Genomic DNA, 18534 nt, shown 5'->3' on the forward strand with positions numbered 1-18534 from the left:
GACACCCTGCTTCAGCATTTCCGCAGTATTTGGTGAAGAACGCACGGCACTCGTGTCCCTCCTGGACCACGAGCTCCTCGAGCACAAGGGTGGAGAAGCCCAAACCCCAGGCAGCAGGCCCGTGGAGCGAACGGCTAAGCACAGACAGTCCACACGCACTGTGGCATCTGGGTCACATGACACACAGGCGTGCCCGTCTGCAAATGGACAGCATGGCTTTTCCCAGAAGCTCCCAAAATCCAGAACACCTATTAGGGGCTTTCTGACGAGGCCTTTAAAAGCATTCAGCTGAGCTCCCTATCAGTTACAAACAAACAAAACAGCCATGACACGATTCACTGGCAAGGGGAGGTGAGCCATGCAAACCAGCAAGGCCAGGACCCCGTGGGCGCCGGGAGACACCGGGCTCTTGAGCGAACCTGGTGGCAGGCTGGTGAGCTACAAAGGGAGATAAAGACGGAAACCGTGTTCCTTGTGGATAGAAATTTGTTATCAGCCACCAGTGTCACTGAGATGGTAAACTACTAACTGATCTGCGCAGGTCTGTTTATTCTCAATCGATTATGAGGTACCTACTGCATCCTGGGCTCGACCCTAGGCTCTGTGAACACAGAAAGGAACAAGACAGACAAGGGCCCTGCTCTCACGGAGCTAGGTTCCAGAGACCGAAAAACCGAACACAAATGAAACACCTGTCAGCGGCGATCTGGGGTCCTGAGGGAAACACTGGGGAGGGGGCTCCCTCAGAGAGGATGGCCCAGGAGACAGACATGCAGGCGGAGGAGGACGGGAGGGAGCGAGGCTTTCAAGCCCATGACAGAGCTGCAGGGAGGGGGCGGCCCCAGGAAGGAAAGAGCCCGGTGGAGCCAGAGGTGAAAGCAGGCCAGCGAGGCTGAGCGGGGGACAGGAGCTGGGAGGGACCAGCCTGACCACCTGGGCCCTGGTGGGTGTCTGGTGCACAAAAAGTGCTCAGCAGCTTATCACTAGCACACTTTTTAAGCGGTGGTGGTATTTTCCCCCATGTTTCTTTGGCCATAAGAGGCTGTGCAATCATATGTATCCAGGCCCTCACCCAACGTGGGTGCGGTCTGGTCCATCTGCTGGGTGTGCTGAGCGCCCACTGCCCCCCGAGCCCCGTGCTCTGCCTGGCTCAGGCAGTGAGGGCCCTGACTGGAGGACAACTTACCCCAAGGAACTGCGCCTTTGTTTGGGGGCCCGTGAGGTAGTGGGCTGGGAGGGTCGGATAGGGTTCTCTTGTGTCCGGGCGGTGGGGGAGGAGGCCTCTTCTTGGACAGAGTGGAGCTGCCACTAGAGGTCTGGGTGCTTAGAGGGAGTGCTGAAGGTGGGCCAGTTGGACCTGGAAAGGAATCGAATGGTGCAGGAAGGTTAATCCCGGTCTCGCAGAGGGAAGAGCCTGTGTGCAGTCACTCCCACGCATCAGATGGAGTGTGACACACAGAGACTGAAGTACGAGGCTGGGGACGGCCAAGTCCATCGACCCGGTAATCCCCAAAAGAGGGCTTTTAAAAATTGCTGGTAAAAAAATTAAAAAGGAGACTGTGTGCTTTTAAGGAACAAAACGTCAGCCAACATGGAACACTACTGGGTTTAGATCATCCTTTGGGTACAACGGGAGAAATAAAACACACACATTTTAAACCAGTAACTCACTGGAACCACGGCAAAACCTACAGAGGAAGAAGGCACACAGCACTGCCAGCAAAGTCAATGGAGAAAGAGCAAAATACTGACTAAGGGCTTCCCTGGTGGCGCAGTGGTTGAGAGTCTGCCTGCCGATGCAGGGGACGCGGGTTCATGCCCCGGTCCGGGAAGATCCCACATGCCGCGGAGCAGCTGGGCCCGTGAGCCATGGCCGCTGAGCCTGTGCGTCCGGAGCCTGTGCTCCACAACGGGAGAGGCCACAACAGTGAGAGGCCCGTGTACCGCAAAAAAAAACAAAAAACAAAACCGACTAAACCTCCAAAGGGCCTCACGTGGAAACATGAACACTGGATTCATAGAATAGGGTTTCTCTCTCCACTGCAATCTTTTTTTCAGTCAGCAAACGTTGCCTGAAGTTTTTTTTTAAATGACTTTTTATAAATAATGAAGGTTCTAATGGAAAGGGTTACTTGGAAAGAAGGGAAATCCAAAAACCCTTTTTTCCTCCAATTCTGAACTGTTCTAGATATCATAAACCACCTATTATATTGGAAGCTTGAACAAGTTACATAAGCTTCACTGATTTCTATAGGTTTAAAAGAAAATTTTTTTTTTAAATTTTTGCCTGTATTGGGTCTTTGTTGCTGCACGCGGGCTTTCTCTAGTTGCAGCGAGCGGGGGCTACTCTTCATTGCGCTGCGCGGGCTTCTCACTGCAGTGGTTTCTCTTGCTGAGGAGCACGGGCTCTAGGTGCGCGGGCTTCAGTAGCTGTGGCACGCGGGCTCAGTAGTAGTGGCTCGCGGGCTCTAGAGCGCAGGCTCAGTAGTTGTGGCGCACGGGCTTAGCTGCTCTGCGGCATGTGGGATCTTCCCGGACCAGGGCTCAAACCCGTGTCTCCTGCATTGGCAGGCAGATTTGTAACCACTGCGCCACCAGGGAAGCCCTGATTTCTAAAGGTTTTTAAAAAGATTCTACTTTCTCCAGAGGTAATGATAGGATAGCAATAATGATATTAATATCACACACACACACACCCCACTACTGCAAAAGTTGACTTTTTGAACTAACGCTTTAAGAAAAAAAGGAGTTTGTTTTCAATGAGCGCTATGGGAGTAGTATATATGCTGTTAATTTTGTTTATTCCAAGAGACACTGAAGTGGCCGGTGTGTGCCGAGCACTATATGCTGGGCACTTCGACAATCTCTCTTTATGATCATTACCAGGTTATGGTTTAACTGGACAACAGTGTCCACAAACATTAAAAGAGAAAAAAAGGAAAGAAACAAAAAAAGCTAGGAACACTGCCACACCAAATGTTTATCGCAGGATAGCAGGTACCTGGTGATCCAGAAAGGCTCCAAAAGAGCTTTCTACATTCTGCATATTAAAAGATAAGCGTAATTACTGCTGGCCTCCTTCCTTGGGAAAACAAGCTTTGCTATTTCCCGTGATCAATTACCGCTCAGTACAAACACAGATTTAAACCCCCATTTCTCAAAGACAGTCTCGTCTTGGAAGTAAATACCATTCATCTCAGTAAAATGGTCGTGTGCTTTAGAATTAAATGGCCCTAGCGGCAGTATTTATTCTCAGTCCTACTGATGAGATACGTGATGGAAGCCTTACCGATATCCCCAATCAACGCCTAATTACGGCACCAGTCACTGACGTTTCAGAAACTGTTTCATTTTTTAACAGTAAAGGCATTGTTATTTTAGCCTTCTGTTTGTACAGTGCTTCCTAGTTTTCAAAATGTGTTGGTACATGCTATTTGCCTTGATTTTCATAACAACCCTGTGAGGCATGTGGGTCTGGTATTACTGGTCCCATTTGGCAGCTAGGAAAGCGGGGCTGTTGCCACGAGGGGCGGAGCTGAACCGTGATGCAGGTCTCTGGGGGTGGCGAGGGCTCGCCCCGTCCTGAAAGCCAGGCCAGTATTTTCTGGGCTCGCCACACGAGGAGAATGGCAACAACAACGCTCGGTACTAGGAAGTGGAACTTTCCTCTTGGAAATAAATGGAGAATACATAATAGACAATGGTGAGATTCCCCAGCAGTTTCGTCTGTATCGCCATCTAGGGACTTCCTGATGCAATGCATCTGGAAGGCCATAATCAATCCATTTCAAATCCCGCCTGGAAACACAGATGGCCAATGGAGCTATATCTCTGGGCAAAGCTGTCTGTGTACGTGGTTTTAGGAGTGATCAGACCAGAGTTGTCCTGTAACCACAAACCAAGCAAAATCAAGCTTCCTGAATCATCATTTAAAAAATGTAGGGGTTAGTGTTCCCTTCCTGACGTCATCACAGCCTTGTCTTACTTTCAGACATCAGCTACTACAGTCTCTAATTATCTGTCTTTGCTGACTTGTTCATTGCCTCTCTGTCCACCATGCTGCAGGTTCTACCAGGGTCAGGCTGTTCTCTGGCCTGGGGTAGAGAAAGCTGCATTTCGTAAATACAGTATCGAATTAATGGATGAAAAAACTTCTACTTCTCTTGTTGTAAGGCTAGTGATCCTTAAGGAAGACAGAACGTCTCACTTAGGGTGACAGATCAGAAACCAGGGAGAGAGGGGACCTGGGGAGAGATAGTGTGAAGTTCGAAAATAAATATTCAATACTGTAATGGACTTTCATGGCAAACAACACACAGACCCACCTATTGTTCTGTAACAGAAGTTACAGAAGGGAAGATGCCATGAAATCTTCTTGGCTGGTAGGGCATGAGTTAAAAAAGGGTGAAAAACACTGTATCAGACCCCAGAAAAACAGACAAAATTTTATAACTTTACTGTAAAGAGCTCAAAAGACTTCCAAAATAAGTAACTGGTCTTTAAGCACTAAAAGGATGTTTCCTGCCAACTAAACCTGAACATTGGCTTGGTCAGGAAAGCAGCACTTCTGGAGGGGTAAAGAAAGCTAAAACAGAACAAACAAAAAAACAGTAAACACAGCATCAAACAAACTCGAAAGGGGTGGGAGGCAAGATTAACAGGTGGGGAGGGGACTCGGGCAGCCAGTTTTCTTCCCTCCACTCTGCCAGGCCCTGTGGGAATAAGGAGAAAACACCCTAAGCCACATTTGCCGCTAATACTGGCTATTATGTCAAATTATCCTCTAACACTTTTTCTTAAAAATATGGTCTAGATTTCCGAAGCTGCCATATATATAGCTCTCAGGTTAAATTATTAGAAGGTCTTCTACAAGGAGGCAGGGTGTACCAACGCAGCTCTTACTGGGGGTTCACGTGCCTGGGGTTCTCCTGTATTTCCAGCAGCCTTTTGGTCACTCAGTTAGACGTTCTGCCAGGGCTTCAACGCTAGTGACCCCATGTGAGCTGTGCTGCCTCGAGCACCTCACCGTCACCGGCTCAGGGAGGTCCCTCACTGAGGCCTGCAGCTCAGACGTGTGGCCACCATGCGGCCAGAGCTCGGGAAGCCCACACGCGTGACGCTGCCGTGCATCTCAGAAGCCTCGAAGTTAATGACAGAGTTATATAGACAACTCTGGACAATACAAATGACAAACTTACCATTTTCTAATGGTTTTCACAGTACAGAACTTAAAAAGAATGGAAAGTTTCTATCATTTAAAAAGTAGATAGGGACTTCCCTGGTGGTGCAGTGGTTACCAATCCACCTGCCAATTCAGGGGACAGAGGTCCGAGCCCTGGTCCGGGAAGATTTCACATGCCGTGGAGCAACTAAGCCCATGTGCCACAACTACTGAGCTCATGCGCCACAACTACTGAGGCTGTGCACCTAGAGCCCATGCTCTGCAACAAGAAAAGCCACCGCAAGGAGAAGCCCGTGCATCACAAATAAAAGTAGCCCCCCTCGCCACAACTAGAGAAAGCCTGCGCACAGCAACGAAGACCCAACGTGGCCAAAAATAAATAAAAAATAAAAATAAATTTATATATTAAAAAAATGTAGATAAAGATGCAAGAGTATTTACTTAGAGAAGAACTGTGTGTAGTAGGAAGGCGCTATCATCATCTCCATGCTCAGGTGGGGAAACAGAGGCACGGTGCAGAGGAGAGGGGCGTGTGGAGAAAGCACGGTAGGTTGGCAGCAGGCCTGGCAGGATCCCAACATGGCAGTGACACTGTGACAGACGCAGCGCTGCACACAGAACACGCAGGAGCCATTCACATGTCCTTCAGTCTCCTTCCAAGACACTGATCATTAAGAGAAAAGTGCCGAACTCAAGGCTCAGGGTTGGTTCTTTAACACTCATATACTCTTTTTTCTTTTTAAAAGGATTTATTTTGCTTTTAAAAATTTATTTAGGTCTTCCCTGGTGGCGCAGTGGTCGAGAGTCCGCCTGCCGATGCAGGGGACACGGGTTCGTGCCGCAGAGCGGCTGGGCCCGTGAGCCATGGCCGCTGAGCCTGCGTGTCCGGAGCCTGTGCTCCGCAACGGGAGAGGCCACAGCAGTGAGAGGCCCGCGTACCGCAAAAAAAAAAAAAAAAAAAAAAAATTATTTTTGGCTGTGTTGGGTCTTCGTTGCTGCATGCAGGCTTTCTCTAGTTGCGGTGAGTGGGCTTCTCATTGTGGTGGCTTCTCTTGTTGCAGAGCACAGGCTCTAGGCGCGCGGGCTTCAGTAGTTGTGGCATGTGGGCTCAGTAGTTGTGGCTCATGGGCTCTAGAGCACAGGCTCAGTAGTTGTGGCACATGGGCTCAGTAGTTGTGGGTCACGGGCTCTAGAGCACAGGCTCAGTAGTTGTGGCGCACAGGCTTAGTCGCTCCGCGGCATGTGGGATCTTCCTGGACCAGGGCTCGACCCCATGTCCCCTGCACTGGCAGGTGGATTCCCAACCACTGTGCCCCCAGGGAAGCCCTGCTCATACGTTCTTACGTGCAAGACGTACAACAGCATTTCCTCTGCTCCCCTTTCCGCACCCCGGCGGTCGGGCGACCTTTGCTCCCCTTTCCGCACCCCAGTGGTCGGGCGACTGGGCTGGCAAGCCCGGCACTGCTGAGGGCAGGAGTCACAGACGTGCTCTTGGCCAGCAAGGAGGCCAATGCAAGGTGATACACGTGTGCAGTGCTTTAAAAAGGATTGAGAGAGACGGACAAAAATAGGCAGAACAAACAAGCAAACAAAAACCCACTCACACACACAAAAAAACCCAGAAAAATCCAGAAAATTCAACACAAATGAAGGACAATGGTCCCTGGGAAGCTTTAAAGTCGAGCCACTCAAATGGCTGCCTTCCTGTGAGATAAAAAAAATCCCAGGGAACTCTACAGTCATCAGCATAAGAATAAAGCCACTCACAGGGAAACATCTCCTAGGCAAGCTCAACTCCTGGAGCAGGGCACTTGCTTACCTTCAGACCCCGGGGCAGTCTTCTCCCTGGCCACCCCCTCTCTGCCCTAACTGTTGCTACAAACCTCAAATGAGTCAGAGAAACGGTGTATAAAATGCTTACACAACTGAGTTTAGGCACAAACATGGTGCAGAAGGATCGTCAGCAAGTCAGTTATCACAGCCCCAGGACATCTGGGTTAGTTTTATGAGTGTCCCCTCCTTGCTCTGGCCGCACATTTCTGGGACACGCTTTCACTGATTCTGCAGTTGTTTGTTCACTCAGCAGGCACTGATGGAGCCCCCTCTGTGCCAGGGATGCAGGGACAGCTCATTCCCAGCCTCCATGTGGAGGAGTTCTGCCTCCAGCGGGAGGGGGGAGTGAAAGGAAGACTCCCTTCACCCTCTCTTCAAATCTGGAGCGCCACCGACTACCGCCCCTGATGAGGGCGCAGCTCACCGCTTTCTCACCCACTGGAGCGCGAGCTTCCAAGCAGGAGCTCCCCGCTCCCCCCTCTGCTAGCTTGCCAGGGCCCAGGACACGTGCAGAACCGAACACATGCAGCAGGACCCAACAGGCTCCCATCCTATGTACTGAGTGCTCACGCTGTACCAGTCACTTTACATACGTTACTTCACGTTCTAAGCAGGGACCCAGGCAGCCAGACACCTGATTCTTATTTTTCAGATGAAGGCCCTGAAACTTAGCAAGATGAGTTAAATGTGAAAAGGAGACCAGGACAGGGACAGGGTTAGCACTTGGTGGGGAGGAACCCCAGCCTCCTAGGTGGGGCAGGGGAGAGAAGAGGACAGAGTGGGGTTTGAATTCACAGCGGCTCACAGCTGCCCAGCAGGCACGGTGTGGTTGACAGATGGACCTGCCTTGGAGGGTGTGTTACTCTCAAACTATACTCTTGGATTAACGTGGGTGCTTAGCTCTTCGCCTGCAGGGACGGTGAGGGCAGCACCGGGTTCAACATTCTCCGTGACAAGCACCCGCTTGAGCCCTTGGTGCGCCAGGCCCTGAGCCGCTTTTGTGCAGATCACCTACTCGTTTATCAGACCAAGGCTGGAGCCCGTGTGAAACAGGAAGTCCATGTTATAGAAGACGTGTGCGGACTGCAGGATTCCTACAGGTATTCACAGGACATGCAGAGGTGCTACACGATACCTGAGTCCAGGGGACTGATCTCACAAACAGATGGGAATGAACTGAAGTTAGTTAGCGTATCACCTCGTGCTTCTAAAAGCTTGAAAACTTAGTTCATTTAAGTAAGTCACATAAGCTTCTTGAGATCAGACTCATCGTTCATTTACTTGACAAATCCTTTGAGTGAAGGTGCCCACACCACGCCAGGCTTCGCCATTCAGAGCGCCTGCTTATTTACCAGACTTGGGCAGCTCCACCCCGGTTCCCATTCCCCAAGGACGCTTCTTTAAAGCTGAGGGGTTGCAGTGGCTCTCAAATGTCAGCCGCAGAACCCTCCCTGGGGCACAGACCAGGTGCCAGGTGCTGAGCTGGAAGCTTCCCGTCCCTCTCACTAACCTCCACAAAAATCTCGTGTCAAGTCCAGTCTGTGCCACGGCTGTGTAAAAGGTGTGGAATTTTACAATGGGAGAAAACCGCAGTTCTGTAGCTTAAAATGACTTAAAAAGCAAGCTACGCTGCTGTCAAGTGCCTGTTCTGGGGGCGGCATCACAGTACCATGGTGCCCATACCTTCTTCCCTACTCTGGGGACATGTGTGGAGTCAGAGCCTGAACGGTCCTGCTAGGAGTCCCTCGCGGTAGTTCAGCGCTCTGCATTTTACCAAATGCTTTCTCGTATACTGTCTCACTGGATTCTGATGACAAATGCACAAGGAAGACAAGACAGAGATGGACCCTCTTCCTCAACATGGAAAAGAAGAAACTACCATAGACGATCTGGTTGCCAAGTCCTAAGGTCCACTTTAATTTTCTATCCTATTTCAGCCACCGCGTGACGTGGAAGTTCCTCAGCCTTTTCAGGGCTCTGTTTCCTTAGCTGTACGAAGGGTGGCAAATCACGTCAATCTTTCAGCATCCCTCTAGCTCTAAAAAAAAAAATCCAGGTTCTGTGACATGATTTTTGCTTAAAGATGAAGAACAAACCCATCTTGGCGACCCTGAAGAATATCTAGTCTTAATAAAGATACAGTGAAGTGGGGGGCTGGGCGGAGCTGCTGACCACGAGGGGGAAACTTCTGCATACTTAATTTTATAGCTTTGATTTAATCTCGCTGGACTTCACTTCTGAAGAGGGCGTAGGCAGCAAAATGTTTCAAAAGCTTAAGAGTGGTGAGCTCGGGATTCTGAATCGCTGAGTCGTCCAGCTCTGACTGGAGCTCTGCTCAAGCACAGGGGGCTTTGCCCGATGGCAACTTAGGTCAAACTCCTTACATTTTCATGAGGCAGCTGCAAGTTTTTGAAAATACTCCTGAGCTGGATTCAGAATAATTCCTTCTACTTTTGTCCTCTGTATTCCTCTCGTTAGTGGAAACTTTATCAGTTGTTTCTGCCTCACCGGAAACCATCATCCTTACGACCCCGAAGTTCTCAGTGTGGAAATGACTTCTGCTGCAAGCAGACACCTCTGCTTTACCTCCACGGGAAACTAGCAACCCAAACAACAAGACATCCTTGTTCCATGCAAACGGTTCAATCAGTTCAACAGAATGAAATGAAGAAAACATAAGGAAAACAGAGGAGAGTTATCTCTGCGCAGAGCATCGGCTGGTCTTCAACTGTGTCTTCTGAGAACTCCATTCAAACATTATCACTTTTCCAAATGTGTGGGCACGTGAGCCAAGCTGCCTGCAGGAAGTGTCTCCCGCTTCGAACCCCTTATAAAAGTCATGGGCAGGCTGTGCTTCTTGTCTCACCAGCTCAGACCAACTCTCCGAATCTGATGTCCTGCTATGAGCAACCTGGAAGAACACTCTGACTGTAGCGGAGAGGGATGTCTATGTTCAATTATGGGATTGGGGGTGGGGGGTGGTAAGCAGTCTATCCTTAGCCGACCACGGTTGCTACGGCCAAGTCTCTAGGCACTCGTTTCAGCAGCTGCATCACTAAATAAATTTGGTCTTTGTCTTTGGGTCTTTGGGAAAGAGCTAATCAGAATTTATTCAAGGCAGCAGAGATATACTTGGCACTGAGTCAGTATACTTTATGGGTTTCTGCGTCCCCTTGAGACAAAATTATGGAAAGGGGTAGAGGGAGGTGAGGGTGCCTCCTGGCCCCTAGGACTCTGGTATCATTCTCTCCTGTAGCCCTTTTCCAAGGTTCTCAGTGACCGGGAGGCTCTCTGATAGGTCATCACCACTTTTTTTGGTAACCACGATCAGGGGATGTGAACTCTTTCAGAGTAACTCTCCACGGTCTTTCTTAGGGCGCAGAAAGGGACTCTCTGCTCTTAGCAGACTGCCACCCTGCTGGGGAGCATCATCGCCCCGCGGTGAGAGGGAACACAGTCCTCTTGCGGCACACATCTGCACCTTGTTATGCTAGTGACTTAAAAGGCACGTTCCAGCATGACGTGTGGAATGGTAAGGACACCACCGGCAGGTTAAGCCTTTGGGTTACGTGCGCCGTTGCTCTTCTGGTCACTGGTTATCTCTGATGAGTGCTGTTTATGACCGAGCCTCATTTTAACTTTCTCCACTATTTTATAATCTATGAGGCCATTGGGGTCTAAGAACACTGCTCCCATTTATAACACTATTTCAATGGAGAATAAGCTCTGAAAAAACACTGCTTTGAATAAAGCTCACATTCCCCAGAAAATAGCCCCAGTGTGATTCAAATAGGCACGGCATTGTGCACCGGGGCCCTCAAACCTGCGTGAGCACGAGCGAGCGGAGGACACGGGGAGGATCCTGCACTTGGGTTTATGGCTGAGACCAGACCGGAAGCTACAGCTCCGGGTACCTCTCGAATACCCCCGGGAGGGGTGAGCCCTTAATGTTATCACTTCTGTGTCTCGACTCGTCCCCATATAGGTGGGAATACATGGACTTTCTGTGCAGGGCGTTCGGTGGATTCGGGGAACAGGATGCAGTCTTTGTGGACCGTCACCACCTGGCATGAGCCCCGTGGGGGCATGTGACAACACACGGCACAATGACCCTCCTCTGGTAAGATCCTGCCCCAGGTGGTATCTCGTGGAAAACCACTCGCCAGAGAGCACAGGAGTGTGGGTTCAGGTCACACAGGACCTGGGTAAGGATCCCAAACCCCCAAGAGCCCCAGGCCACTTACTCTAGAGCTCTGAACCAGGACCCTGTCTGCCTGGTGCCAGCAGCTGTCCTACCTTACCTTGTTCTGTGAGCGTGAAAAGAGAGGTGCTGGGCTTAGGGCCTCTCGTAAAGCAAAGGGCTTCGTAACTATTGCCTATCACTGTTACTACATTTTAGTGTAGAGGAAAGAAACTTCTCAAAGAAGAACTCAAATTCCACCCCATATTACACAGGAAAGAACGCTGGTTTGGGAGCCATGTGGACCCTGGATGGAACCTCAACTCCACCACTTACCGGCCGCATGACCTTTGAGCAAGTCATTCCACCTCAATTTTCTCATCTGTACAATGGGCGCAAAAGCACACACCTCACAGGATGGTTGTAAGGTTCACACAAGACAAGGCACGCGGAGTGCCCGTAACACTACTTCTCGGCTGTAACGTGGCAAATGGTGAGGTCCCTGTTTCAAGCTGCCCTGACATCACAGCCCACACTCTGCCACTCAAAGGCACCTCGAAATTCTTACGTCAAAGCTGGGTCAACTCCCAGCTCTGAAGATGGAGTCACAAAGCCCTTCCCACAGCCTGTACCTTTCCCGGCGTTTCTAGGAGGCAGCGGGGGTGCCTCCGCAGTCGGCGCTGTGGGTGAGTCTGTGCTTGTGGAGACAAAGATCTGGTTGGTGAAGGCGCCGTAGGAGAGCCGTTGTTTGTCCCGCGGAGTGCTGAAGCCCGGCAGTGACAGCTTGTCCTGCGGGGAGATGCTGGAGGAGTGGCAGAAGCTCTGAGGTCTGGGGGAGCGCTCTTTCTTGATGGGGCTCGGCTGGCAAATGAAATAACAGTGCGGTGGGTCAGCTGATAGTCAAGGATGACGCTTCAGGTGTCCGGAGGACTCTGCAGGGCACGCTCAGGGGGGGATCTGGGCTCCTGTGGCTCTCTGCGTTTCTGGGGGGTCGGCCACACAAAAGCCTAGGAGCCACGACACAGCACAAGGGAAACATCCAGAGAGTACACTTCTCACTCTCCTGTCATTACCAGGGTCCCACCAGGGACGTGCTGGTTAGGGAGCACTGTATTCAGAAGTAGAAGGTCACACAGATTTAACCTTGAATCCCCAAACACCTCCCCTGTGCAGGGCACATTCACCAACAACTGAACAGTAGCTACTGCATTAACTTTTCCATCCCTGCTCAGCCCTTTAACGTCGAGGCTCTCCACACTCACCTCCCTCCTCATTTTACACCCTCTTAGGAAGGAACCTCATCTGCACCCACGGCCGTGACCGCCACCTAATGTTGATGACTCGGGCCTGTACGTCCAACCTCAACCTCTTGGATTCCAAACACTTTCAACCACCCATGACGGATCGCTGGCGTTTGCACTCGGCTCACAGCATCAGCACCCATGCAACTTCCCAAGTGGGAAGTCTCCCAACCTCAGTGGCATCGAGAGCCACCCAGTCCTGCACGGAGAGCTCAGAAGTGCCGCTCGGACCCACAACTCGTGCAGGCACTCACCAGCACCCCCTGGACCACTGGTCCCCTGAACAGCCCCTGCCTCAGTTTCTTTCAGCTCCAGCCCATTCTCCACGCTGCAGGCAGAGCTGGTAGGAAACCCTGTTCTCTGACAGCAAAGCTCTGTTGGCCTGTGCCTGCTTAGATGAAAGCCAAAGGGCTGAACTTGGCCTACCACCCCCTTACGCCCTTCCTGGTCTGGGCTGCCTGACACTCCAGGGGAGCCTCTTGCCTCTCCCCACCCAGTGCATGTGAAGGCACCTCACACCTCATCCCAAGCGGTCCTCTGATGTTCAGGCCCCATGATGACCACCGGCCTCCGCACATGCTGTTCTCCCTCCCCAGAAGGATGCACTCCTTCCTACTTCCCTGCCTGGCAAGCTCCTCACCACCCTTAGAAACCCATCTCCCACAGTGTTTCCTTGGTAAGGTCTTCACTGCTCGCCAAGGCTGAGGCAGCCGCCCTGTCCTCTGAACACTTCTAAGGAATTTCGCCAACTCTTACTATAATGGTTACCTTGACTGTGTCGCAATTGAGCTTCTCTTAAAATGGTGAATGCCATTAGGACCCCTCGGTAGGAGCACCTTTGACTACTCCTTACATCCTGCCTGGGAAAGAGGAACCAGTGGATCCACAGCTGATGAAAAATGCACGCAGGAACCTTCAGAGGTAGCAACCGACAAGGGATTAATCTCCAAAAATACACAAACCGCTCAGGCAGCTCAGTATCAAAAAATGAAACAACCCAATTAAAAAATGGGCAGGAGATCTAAATAGACATTTCTCTAAAGAAGACATACAGATTGCCAATAAACACATGAAAAGATGCTCAACATCACTAATCATTAGAGAAATCCAAATCAAAACTACGAGGTATCACCTCATACCGGTCAGAATGGCCATCATCAAAAAATCCACAAACACTAAATGCTGGAGAGGGTGTGGAGAAAAGGGAACCCTCCTACACTAATGTAAATTGGTACAGCCACTATGGAGAACAGTACGGAGTTTCCTTAGAAAACCTAAAATAGAACTACCATAGGACCCAGCAATCCCACTACCGGGCATATACCCAGAGAAAACCGTAATTCAAAATGATACATGCACACCTCAATGTCTACTGCAGCACTATTTAGAACAGCCAGGTCATGGAAGCAACCTAAACGTTCACTGACAGAGGAATGGATAAATAAGATGTGGGACATATATACGATGGAATATTACTCAGCCATAAAAAAGAACAAAATAATGCCATTTGCAGCAACATGGATGGACCTAGAGATTATCACACTAAGTGAGTCAGACACAGAAAGACAAATATCATATGATATCACTTATATGTGGAATCTAAAAAAAGGGTACAAATGAACCTTCAGAGGTAATTCAGAGCTATCTATGATAAAGTCACACAGAACTGGGTTTAATCCCTGAGACTGTCTTTACTCGCTGTGAGACTTTAGATACACCACGTGATTTCCCTGTCAGTCTTCTCCTCTGTAAAGTGGGACAATGACAACACCCCAATGGGCTTTTGATAGAGATGACCTGAGGTGACACGTGCTCGCTGCCACCTAGTTCATATTTAAACACTCAATCAGTGACAACTTGTTATTTATTAATTAGCTGTTTTGATGACTAATTTTACGTGTTGACTTGGCTAAGGCTATGGTGCACAGGTGACTGGTCAAACACCAGTCTAGATGTTGCTGTGAAGGTATTTTTTATATGTGGTTCACATTTAGGTTAGATTTTGAGTAACAGGGAGTCAAAGGGCTTAAGGCAGTCAAAGGGCTTAAGAGGAAAGACTAAGGATCCCCAAAGGAAGAAGGCTTTCTGCCTGAAAACTCAGGACTGCACCCTCAGCTCCTGTGGAGTCCCCAGCCTACTGGCTTGCCCTGGGGATTCTGGCCGGGCCCGCCCCAGGCATGTGAGCCAACTCCTTAAAATGAATTTCTCTCCATCTCTACACCACACACACACACCCCACGCAACCCCACACACACCACCCACCCACCCACCCCTACTGGTTGTTTCTCTGGAGAACCCTGACCAATACAGCTATTAAGTGGCACTCAACAAGGATCAGAGACTAAACAAAGAAAATGGCCCTGGTGAATCAGGTCGTAAGACCAAAATCAATCTCACAAAGAATGGGTCTTATCTGTATAGTGGAGAAAACCTGGGAGAAGGGCTAAGGAATCAGAGGCACCACGTACACTCACTTTGTCATCCAGATCATCATCGCTTTCATCCATCTCCTCCTGTCGAAGATTCCACTCATATTCTACGTGGACATGTGGATTGAACTTTCCAGATTTAGCCTGGGAAAGCTGAAAGTAACAGCAGGTGTAACCGCTGTAATTTCATTGCCAGGCACCCGGACATTATATAAACACTGAGCAAATCCCACCTCATTCCTGGTTTCGGATTCATCACCAGTAGCTGCACTGCAGGCAAAACTCTGATTATACAAACGGGACTGCCACAGGACAGACTGAAGAGGAATTGCAAAGAATTACGGGTGGAGCCTTTTTAATTCTGGTAACGTGACTTCTCTCCAAAATTAAAAGCTTTCTCAATATTATTAAAATGAGCCTCAAAACTGCAAATTCCCGCTGGAAGGCAAAATCAGAGTCACTGAAGTGCGACAGGTAGGCCGGTAGGCCTTTAAACTCAGACAGTCCTGGTTCCACCCATGGCCCACTTTCTTAGTCATAAAATGGGGCAAGGGTAACTCCAACGTCCCTAAAGCATTCTTGTAAAAATAAAGACGTACAACTGCTGGGCCTGGGTGGGTACTTGGCACTTAGCAGGAACTCAAGGGAATGTAACTTATCTTTTCTATCTTATCCTTCCCTGTGGTTAAGAGAATCATGCTCTACGCAAAGGCCCAGAGGTATAAGCAAGAACTAGTGGGACTGGAGGTGAGTGTGTACACAGGATGCGGGGGAGGGGAGGGAGGGCACTGGACATTCTGAAAACCATTACACTCTGAACTTTGCTTGCCCAGTTTTTGGAACCGGCTTCCCAAGTAATTCTTTCCAAAAAAAATTATTTTTGTTTTTTGGCTGCACCACACGGCTTGCAGGATCTTAGTTCCCTGACCTTAGTTCCAGGGATTGAACCCAGGAACTGCAGAGTTCTACCCACTGGACCGCCAGGGAATTCCCCAAATAATTCTTTACTGTTAAGCTACAGAGAAAGACTACTGTCTGGCAAACAAAAAAAAGCAGCACCTTGGGACTTCCCTGGTGGTCGAGTGGCTAAGACTCTGTGCTTCCAGTGCCGGGGGCTCAGGTTCGATCCCTGGTCAGGGAAGTAAGATCCTGCCCCCGCCTGCCGTGTGGCACGGCCAAAAAAAAAAAAAAAAAAAAAGCAGTTTGTCTGGTAATAAGACCTCTCAAATGCCTTTTAGCTGCTACACCAGAACTGTACTCAAAAGACATGGATGACAAATTTATCATTTTACCATTTTTTCAAATGTAGCCTGAGTGCTTATCTAGATTGCTTTAGCCAATGTTCAAAAAAAAAAAAAAGAGAGAGAGAAAGAATCTGCTTCTCTCACTCCAGTCGTGTTTCAGAGAACACCCTTTCAGGGCAGTTGGGCTCACCCCTGTCCCACTCCGCTTACCAGATCTTCACACTGGGTGGCCTTCAGTCTCTTTGCTATGTCCAGGGCAGTCTCTCCAGCCTGGTTAGCTAAAACAGGTGGAATACAGTTGCATGATTATCTAAGATACATCTTGAAAAGGCAAAGAACAATACACAGATGACAATGGAACAGGCATGTCTAGGTTTCAGCCAACTGAACGCTCTCACCGCAGTTATTAAGAGACGCTTGGCCACACTTACCGACATCCACGGTGGGCTTGCTCCTGAGAAGCAGCTTCAAACACTCAGGTTTACCATACATGCTACAGTAGTGCAGAGCCGTGTTCCCCAGGGCCGTCTGCTTATCCAGGTTCCCACTGAAAAATGAAAGCATCAGAAAAAAATGACTTGCTCTATAACTTAAAACTACAGATGAACCACTTTTTCCCATGCTAACAACTGAGTCAAATTTGCGACCTACTTCTTATAAGCAGGGAAGATGATGATGTTTCTAACATGACACTTCCATTTATAAGCAACATAATGACAATAACAGCCAGCATTTATTGAGTGCCTACTGTGTACGGGACAGACACACGTCTCCTACGTGTATTAGCTCATTTAGTCTTCACAACCACCTGATGGGGTAGGTATACTATAACCCTTATTTTTTAGATGAAAACAGAGAGGATGAAGTGCTTGTTTGCGAGATTATCGAGACACAGATGATGGAGCAGGGATTTGAACACAGGCAGTGTGTCTCTGGAGCCAATGGTCTTAACCACTACGCAGAACCACCTCTATGGAAGAGGCTGGGCGTTTGCACAATCTGGCTTGTGTCCAGGCACCGTATCGTATGTGAGTTCAAATCCCCTCACTATTTTAATCGCTCTCCTTTGGATGAGCTCTAGTTCCTCCTCCTAATCTGTAGCTTACAGAACTACCCAACAAAGAATCCAGCAAGTCTAAACCTGCTGTGTTCAGTATTACTCTCCTATTAGTATATCCTAAACTTGAATTAGCAATTGGGTCAGCCACACATACTGATCTCTTACCATGAACTTATAAACAATGAAAACTCACAGACCTGTTACCTTGTGCTGTTAAGTGTCCTCTCTTTCAACCTCCCTTAATGCAGCAGGTTTTGGACCCAGAGATAGGATTTTACATTTATGTAGGCCAAGGGTTGGCAAACTACAGCCCACAGGCCATATCTGGCCCCCTGCTTGTTTTTGTAAATACAGCCTTACTGGAACATGGCCATGCTCACTTGTTTACATACTGATTGTGGCAGTTTCACACTATGATGACAATGCTGAATGGCTGTGACAGACACCTCATGGCCCGCAAAGCCTGTAACAGGGTCTGGCTCTTTGCTGAGCCCTGAGGTAGGCCGCCAATAGGGCTGGTTCACGTTAACTCACAAGGCATATCCAGAGAAAACAAAAACCGTACCAGTTTTGTACAAGGAAGTCAACCAAGTGGAGAGATGTCTGGTCTGCAGTTCGGACTGCAAGATGAAGGGCTGTCTCCCCGAGCTCCTGAAAGGAAAGGAGAAGTATAAATAGGGTGGTCAGAGGTCCTAGTTTGCCTAGACAGGCTTCGTTTAAGTCAGCTGCCCCAAAGTAATTATTAATAGCAGCCCCTTTCACTCTCAAATTGTCCGGATTCAGACACGATCACTTAATGTATAACAGTCTCATTCTGTGGTGTTACAATAAAACGTGTCATCTTTTAAACTGATTTCCCACGTCCCTCTTCATCCTGATTTCAGTGAAGCTGTACCTGTCCGGGTTCCAGCAGCGGTTCCATTAGCTCTACCCCCTCTGCATAGACTTGAATTAGTGCAAGTAAATCCCCGGATTTGATGGCCTCAAGCAATTCGTTCAGTTTAGCTGACGAAGATGAACAGGTCTTCCGTGAAAATCTATGATCTACATACTTTGCAGTGATATATTCCTTCCGTACAGTCCTAAAATAGAGCAAAGCAAAATGAACTAAGACTTTATTTCCCAAGAGCTAAGAAAGATTTACATTTTCTGACAAACAGTTCTCTCCGAGAAGAGTCATTTTATGTTATTTATTTATTTATTTTTGGCTGCGTTGGGTCTTTGTTGCTGTGTGCGGGCTTTCTCTAGTTGTGGCGAGCAGGGGCTACTCTTCGTTGTGGTGCACGGGCTTCTCGTTGCAGTGGC

At 49.1% G+C, this 18534-nt stretch overlaps 1 protein-coding gene across 1 annotated transcript in view; it reads right to left on the minus strand.

Moving 5' to 3' along the window:
* Positions 1-18534, minus strand: part of ASAP1 (ArfGAP with SH3 domain, ankyrin repeat and PH domain 1) — a 273045-nt gene that overhangs the window by 21635 nt on the left and 232876 nt on the right. The window contains exons 18-24 of the mRNA XM_059995202.1: positions 18125-18311; positions 17795-17880; positions 16601-16716; positions 16380-16447; positions 14971-15078; positions 11828-12056; positions 1187-1357 (exon numbers count right to left, since the gene is read on the minus strand). Coding sequence (XP_059851185.1) covers positions 1187-1357; positions 11828-12056; positions 14971-15078; positions 16380-16447; positions 16601-16716; positions 17795-17880; positions 18125-18311 — 965 coding nt within the window. The remainder of the gene's footprint in view (positions 1-1186; positions 1358-11827; positions 12057-14970; positions 15079-16379; positions 16448-16600; positions 16717-17794; positions 17881-18124; positions 18312-18534) is intronic.

This window comes from Delphinus delphis, chromosome 17, assembly GCF_949987515.2.
Source record: "Delphinus delphis chromosome 17, mDelDel1.2, whole genome shotgun sequence".
Lineage (NCBI taxonomy): Eukaryota > Metazoa > Chordata > Mammalia > Artiodactyla > Delphinidae > Delphinus > Delphinus delphis.